The sequence below is a fragment of the Nymphalis io genome, chromosome 3 (genome assembly GCF_905147045.1).
Source record: "Nymphalis io chromosome 3, ilAglIoxx1.1, whole genome shotgun sequence".
Taxonomy (NCBI): Eukaryota; Metazoa; Arthropoda; class Insecta; order Lepidoptera; family Nymphalidae; genus Nymphalis; species Nymphalis io.
The window spans coordinates 9,868,221-9,876,038 of NC_065890.1; the positions used below are offsets into that span (position 1 = coordinate 9,868,221).

Sequence of the window (7,818 nt, forward strand, 5' to 3'; positions counted from 1 at the left end):
AACAAACTTCTTTCATACGAAATGTTACCGTAACTTGATAATATTTTACATATACTGCATGAATATTATTTTTATAAGAGATTACTTATTGAAATGTCATTTATAATATTACACCTTAATAAAAATATGAAGATAACAATTTTTTTCCGTTTTGATTAGTTACTAAAAATAATAACAGCTAATAACCACAATATATAATATAATGTAACTTTCCCTTAATGTAATGGAAAGAATAAATGATTATAATAAATTGTATTTAGTGCAGGTTTGTGTAATGCAGATCCTTTGCCTATTTCAGAAAGAAAGAAGTAAACCAAAAAATGGCAACTCTTCAATTATTGTCATTAGTTAAAATAGGTTGACTATTTCATCGTTGTCACTTGTCGTTGTCAGTTTTGAGTTTTGTCATTCTTCAATCGTAATTCATAGGCTAATCTTGTACGAAATTATTTTATTATGGACAAAGTGCGTGTTTAAAATTAAGATTGGATATGAATGGAAAAATGTTTCTTTTGCGTCTCTAGCATAAACAAGGCTCACAATATTATATTTTACATTAAGTAAGAAACACACTTTTATCATAATGGATTGGATAATATCTGATGAGTTAGGGCTGACGGTGGGACATTTAGTGGGTTGGGGCGCAGCTTCTGCAATGATTGTGGGTGGTGTGGCACCTTACATTCCTCAATATAGGCAAATTAAAAAGACGCAAGATGCCGAAGGATTTTCTCTTCATGTTTGTTTGACTCTCTTAATAGCGAATACTCTACGTATATTATTTTGGTAAGTTATTTTTATAATGAATCGGTTATAACGTAAAAATTCTATTAACTTGTACAAAAAATTATAGATTATATTTTTCCCAACAAATATATCTAGAATAAATATCTCTATTTATATATCTTACATCTATATAAAATAAACAAGAGTTTGCTATGAAGACTATTTGCTTTCTGAACAGCTTGTGTAAATATTTAATTTTATTGGAAAATAATGACAAAGTAATTATAAAGCATTATGATCAACCATTGTGATTAAGACTATCTATTTCTGTCTATAAAAATATTTAACAGTAATGAAATATATATTAAAGACAATACTATTGATATCTATTTTATGGCACACTCAATATTTAAAATAGTACATATCTTTGTTATTGAGAATATTATTTTTATAGAACTAAATATCTGTTTATTTATATAAATCGTTCTTTTTTCCTTTGTCTTTTTATTAATGATATTCTTAACAGCAAATGTATCTAGTGACAATAATTTTAGGTTTGGCAAACGCTATGAGTTGCCACTATTAATACAAAGTATTGTAATGAATGCAACAATGTTTGCAATGATCCACCTTTGTGTGACAGTAAGGAAAAAGAATCAAATTATTAGAGCAAGAGAAAGAATTTTCACAGGTAAGTTAAACAGCAACAATATATAATGCATGAGTTATATACTGTTTGGGAAGTAAATACTGTTTGCTATTTAATTTCTTGTTCTTCATACTTTTAAAAGTACATAGACATTTCTTTAATTTGTATTTAAAGATATCATGCCACTAAATTGTTGTCTAACCACTTCTAATTGGTTGTGGAAATTAAAATATATATATAACAAAATAGTTCAATAAATTAATCTAATAAATGATTGCAACTTTCATACAATATTTTCACTTATTTTTAAAACAAAAATTGCTTATATTTTATATATTTTTATTTTTTTTTATTTTTCTGCAAAGGAGTTTATTTATACTTTTCTTTTTCTAAACTTTATCTTGTAACCATTACTTTTTATGCACACATTTCATTTCTTTGTTATTTGTTAATATTATTTTATGTTTTATTTGGTGGATGGTGTGAATGGTGACATTAGGTGCAATATTCATGTTATATATACTGTTATGTTGTGTAAATGGCTCAGCTCAGCCAGACGAAACAGCACACTGGTTGGGACAGCGTAGCGGCATTGTAGGTGGAGAGAAACCGCATCGCTTTTATGGTGAGTGACATATTGTAACATTAGTAATGTCTTAACAATTTATTCCACACTTTTATTTCATTTATCATTATTTTTTGTTGCAGTTACAACAGTCATGTTACTACTTTGGGCTTATTTCATAGCATTTTTGGTTGTTGTGGTGCATTATCATCATGAAAATTTTAAAAGCAATGCAGTTTTTTGTTTCTTGTGTCGGTTGACTTGGTTTACTTATTTGTAATGTGAATGTCAAATGGAAATACGTTATTAAGTTTTGTATGCATTTTATTAAAATTAATTAATATTATTGACATGTTTATTAATAATTTTTTAATCATCTTATAATTTTTACTAACAGCATGATGTTCTATATGTAATCATTCATATGAGATAATTGTTCTAGTAATTATCACAACTCAAGGAGCAATGACCGGGTCACTGGTATTTTTGATATCTTATCCATAAATGTCAAATTACATGATACTTCCGTACTAAGTTATTGCGAGACTTATTTAATTCAAGGATTTATTTATTTTATTCTTCAACAAAATCTAATAAGTTGTAAAAATTGATAAAAATGCCATATAAGATCGCAATTTGCATTCGAAATTTTATTAATATAATATATGAAAAGAAAATAAAAAAATTGTTTGAATTAGTTTTATTCTTACAGATATGGACAGAAAATATTTCTGGGCGTGGACGGATTTCCAAAGCTACGTCGATTGTATGCTAGTATTCTCAGTCCTAGGGGCAGCGATAACATATCTGTTAATAGAATTCTCACCGTTTGTGGAGCTAATTGGCTTTCTTGCTGTCTTCACCGAGGCTATGCTTGGCGCGCCTCAGATAGCAAAAAATCATCAGAATAAAAGTACAGAGGGAATGAGGTAATTAATAGTTTACACAAATAAGCATTTATCCAATTTATTCAAACCGCAATGAATTATTCAAAAGCATTATGTATGTTAAATATGTTTTCAATTTTTAACGCGACCTACTTCCGCATATTGTATTGTTTCATTATTTGTAAAAGAATATTTCGAATTTCGCGAATTTGTGGTCAGAACATTGGAACTAAAATTAAAGTAGATATACGTATTTAAGTCTCAAGTTTCATGTAAACGATCGGTTCAGTATCGGGTGTGTCGGTGGATTTACATTATCATCCGAAACGTGCAGGTTTCCTTCATCTCGGAGCACTAATATTATAAACACCAATCAAATTCACGCGCTCCAACCAGTGAGCCCTATCGCCTCTATTTTTTTGATAAAACAAAATGTTTGTTTACTTTTCAGCGTGAGTATGGTGATAATGTGGACGTGTGGTGACTTGTTCAAGACTGCCTATTTCGTTATTAGGGAGGCCCCGACACAGTTTTGGGTGTGCGGAGGACTCCAAGTTCTATTAGATATTGTTATACTCTTCCAAGTAAGTAATAAAAATCATGGTATACTTTACAATATATTTATTGAATACAAATATATATAAAAGCTTATGTTAGTATGTCTGTTTGAGATAAATAGACTCTGATACCGTTTGATCACCATGACAGTTGGCAATTTATCACTTCGTTGTAATTTATCGCTAGATACAGCACATTAATTACTATATTAATTTCGTTATTGGTTGAATTTCAGTAATAGTTATGCGGTTTAAGAAAAGTAGTTAAAAAACAATAACTAACCGCAAAAAACTATACATCTCTGATATATAAAAAGGGTCAATTTTTTGTACATAAAAATATATTTAAATGTTTTATTGGTTCGATAAGAACGTTAATATGTCGTTGACCTTTGTAGATTAGCAAAATACTTTGTATCGTACATAACTGGAAGCCATCGCTCAATTTCCAGTATTATGCCTTGTTATTTTAACGCTTTTATACAATGAGCCTTTTTTATTTGAATGTAAAGGCTATTCAATACCATACATACCATAAATCATAATTATACGTTTTCCCTTACGCTATTTATGCGATATAAAATTTATTTATTTCGCTATAAAAATAGTAAATAATCTTATAAAATAAATCTTAGATAAAATATTCATCCTTTTGACACCATAAATATATATGATAATATAATGTTTGCATAATTACCATATATTTTCTTAATTTGTATTGAAGCGTAAAATATATATTAGGTTATTTTTTGAATACCTGCAAAATTAAGAAATTTACTTTTGCAAAATTTATTAATGCAACGGCGTATGGTGACAGATTTCTTAGCATTCTTTGCAAAGACTAATTTTTTTTTTAAATTAACATATAGTTAATAATTAATGGATTTTGTATTTGTGTTCACATTAAATCTTGTTTCTTATTATTTTTATATGCAACGTATTATATATTTTTTACTTTTAAATATAATTGACTAGCCAATATAATAAAATTGATATTTCATTGAAATATCGACATAATATAAATTATTTTAATAATTTAAGTTTATAATATATTGCTAAATAGAATAAGTCTATATGTAATTATAGATAAAGATAAAAAAGGAACAGATATGTATATCTAAAACCATTGGAAATTAAATAGTAAATTGTTGCCAGTAAAAAAAAATATTATCCACGGTTTTGCCCCGTATTTGTTTTTTTCAATTTTATTATAATGAAATGAAAAACGCAGGTGTGGCTGTACCGTCACAACACTGCGGCGGCGCGGCGACTGCGGCGCGGCGACTAGCAGTGGACGGAGACCGACTTATAGCGCTCACTCGGCGCCCTCCGCGCTCTCACGGTACCTGCCCACTATCCGCGTACATTATGACGAACGCTCTACACGTGACACTATCGTTGTGTACATTATAAAATTATAAATCGACGTTACTTTAGAGTATTGTGCTTTTGACGTATATCCGAAATCTTATTTTGTAAATTGAAATGACTATTCGAGTCATCAAAGGTGCTGACAGGCTTTCTTAGTTATTTTTTTTTTTTCTATATATTGAAGATAAATTTCATTATCTTTAGACCGTTATCTCTAAGTGTTTATGTAATAGATGTATATACTGCTATTGAAGATGATCATTCAATAAATCTATCGACATTTTATTGCACTAAAAGTATTAGATGGACCGCACTTTGAATCCGATTAATAGAAGAAGAAAACTTTAAATCTTGCTGTTGTACTAGTTTTTAAGAATTGAAGAAGCTGTGAAATGCATTATTAAAATTGTGATAAAACTATTTCGAGTACAATGATCAATGCGTTAATTTTAATTCGCATTACGCGTGCATGGTTCGTTTGTATAAGGACAATTAACACTTGACAGACTACCAAATAATTATAAGTTTGTTTCATAGTAAAAATCCAACAATGTATATTAAAATTAATTGTTTTTTTTTAATTAAAATATAAAAAATGGTTACACAGTTTTTTTTAAACATTTTTAGTAGTTGAAAGTATTGAGTTATCCATACTGGAATCACCTAAAACAACGCAGTATTATAGTGCCTATAATATTGATTATAAAATATGACGTTCAATATTAGTTTGTGATGAACTTATTAATGTGTCAATGACTTTCAATGTTCTGCCAAATATCATGAAGATTATGAAAAATTGTGGCAATCTTTTTGTTAGGTGTTTCAGTATGTATAATTTGTTCTTCTTGAGGCTAGATAAATTGCATAAGATACTTTAATATATTGTTTTATTGTTCTTAAGTATTATTTGTGATAATTATTTTTAGTTATGGTTGTCACCGGTATGTACAAATTTATTTTTAATATATTATTATACTGGCACCAGACATTTGACAATATTCAATGAAAGTGTAATATAGAGCCGCATTAACAAAGGTACGGTGCCGGTAATATAAATATGTGTTATTTATTATTATTAACGTATTGTATAAAAATAAATTGTATTTTATTAAAACGTACGTAAAATCATAATTGTTAAAAATTATACTTTCCAGGAAGGTTTTGATTTCATTTTTATGAATTATAAATATATAATCTTTTTTATTACTAAACTTTAGGCAGCTTACATAATGAACAGTAGCGCCAGTACTAATACAAAGACGATTATGAATAATCTTTTGTGAGGCCATGTAAACTGTCTTAGTGTTCCCATGCAGCTGAATTTAGACAAATAAAGTGTGAGAGAGACAAAGCGAACGAGCAACCAGTAGTTATCTGCTATCAATGCATACTTTTACTATGGAGAAAGATATTGACCGCATAATCGCTTTGTCTCTTTTTAATTAACAAGGCCACTGTAAGAAAAAAAACGACAATTGTTGATCGAACCGATCGTGACATTTTGAAAAGCAACTTAATTTGATATAGCATTTTGTATATTTGTTTTCTCTAAATTATTCTTTGATTTTCAAGTTTATATTACAGATTAGGCATTATGTTTAAAACAACGGGTAAATTTAACAGTGATGCAAGATAGAGTTATATAAATATTTCATTTGAAATTTAGGAATTGTTCCGATTCTGATAATAATTTCCACGATAGTTTATATTTAAATATTATATACATATTATAAATATTAAATTGTAAATAAGTACTTCTTTTAATATATAATTCAACTATTTTATAAATTATTCCATGTTGTTAATTTATAACTATTTTTATTATAAACATGATGATACGTTGTATATATTTTTTTCTATTTTGTACTATAAATTATAATCGTTATATTTTATAAATTTGATATGTAGAGCACAACAAATTTACATTTCATTAATAGCATTTAATAAATGTAAATGCTTTTTTAAATATTCATAATAATCTTAGCGTATTTCGTACTCGGTATATGATTTAAATGCGAATAATCGAAGATTATATTTTTTCTGATTAAATTGAATAATATTATAATATTATTATACTTTGTTCAATTTTAATTGCATAATAATTATTAATTAATTCTTCGTTTTAGTCGAATCTAAAATTAAAATAAAACTATAAAGTTTTTACTCCACATACTTAAGTAGAAAATGTAAAGGAGTTTCAATGCCTGTTGTCATGTTAAAAATAATATATATATAAATTGAGAGAATTCGTTACACGGCGAAACATATCATATTTATTTCATAAATACATTTAGGTATAAATGTTGGGACCGACGTATTAACGTCACGTCATCATCGAGAATTGTAAAGATCATTGTATTGAGCCTTGACATGATAATTATGACTTTGATAACATAAAAATTTTCGTTATTAAAAAATATTTGTAATCATAAAGTGCATGCTAAAATTGTCATTAAAATTATATTTATACAATTTTGATAGTAATTATTTATAATTACGACGAAATGAACTAGGAAATGCAAATTTACTATAACATTTTGATATGTGAAATATTAAAATAAAATATAAACAATTTTAAGTTGTAATTTTTATTTGGGGTGAAACATTTAATTAGGGTGTTCTAAAACTCGCCCACTCATACCGCGTAAATTGACATTTCGGTCAATTATACTTAGATACACATAATAAAATAATGTATTACTAAACGAAAGTTAGAAATGTTGTGATTAAATTATCAATTATTATACGGAATAAAGTTACGTTGTTTGTTTAATTTTTTTTTTCATTTACCCTCGTATGTCTGTCGATAACCTTATCAAGCTCATATTTTTCACAAGTAATACATAAAAATGATGTAACAGAAGGGTTACAACATAACCCTGTATTGTAGTGTATAAAAACAAAAAGCTCAGCAATCAGCGTCACTAAGCTTCGTTCAACGCGTTTTACGTCAGCAAGGGTCGCTAGGGAATCCGTGAGACTTTGTGTATTGACTAAAATGACTCTTATAGCTATAGTAATAAGATCGGCCTGATGTCTGGGGATGGGGTGATGAAGGGTGGA

General features: G+C 27.8%; 1 protein-coding gene across 5 annotated transcripts; it reads left to right on the forward strand.

Annotated features, from left to right (window-relative positions):
- Positions 1-405: 405 nt before the first annotated feature.
- LOC126780848 (solute carrier family 66 member 2) lies at positions 406-7,522 on the forward strand. 5 transcript variants are annotated; one of them, XM_050505518.1, is made up of 6 exons: positions 406-786; positions 1,281-1,417; positions 1,875-2,000; positions 2,653-2,869; positions 3,279-3,411; positions 4,616-7,522. In XM_050505518.1, exons 1-6 carry the CDS (start codon positions 584-586, stop codon positions 4,670-4,672), a joined length of 873 nt encoding a protein of 290 aa, XP_050361475.1. In that variant the 5' UTR covers positions 406-583; the 3' UTR covers positions 4,673-7,522. The 5 variants fall into 5 exon arrangements, with proteins under 5 accessions (XP_050361475.1, XP_050361476.1, XP_050361477.1 ...); XM_050505519.1 differs by having other exon boundaries at positions 1,923-2,000; XM_050505520.1 differs by lacking the exon at positions 1,875-2,000.
- The last annotated feature ends 296 nt before the right edge of the window (positions 7,523-7,818 follow it).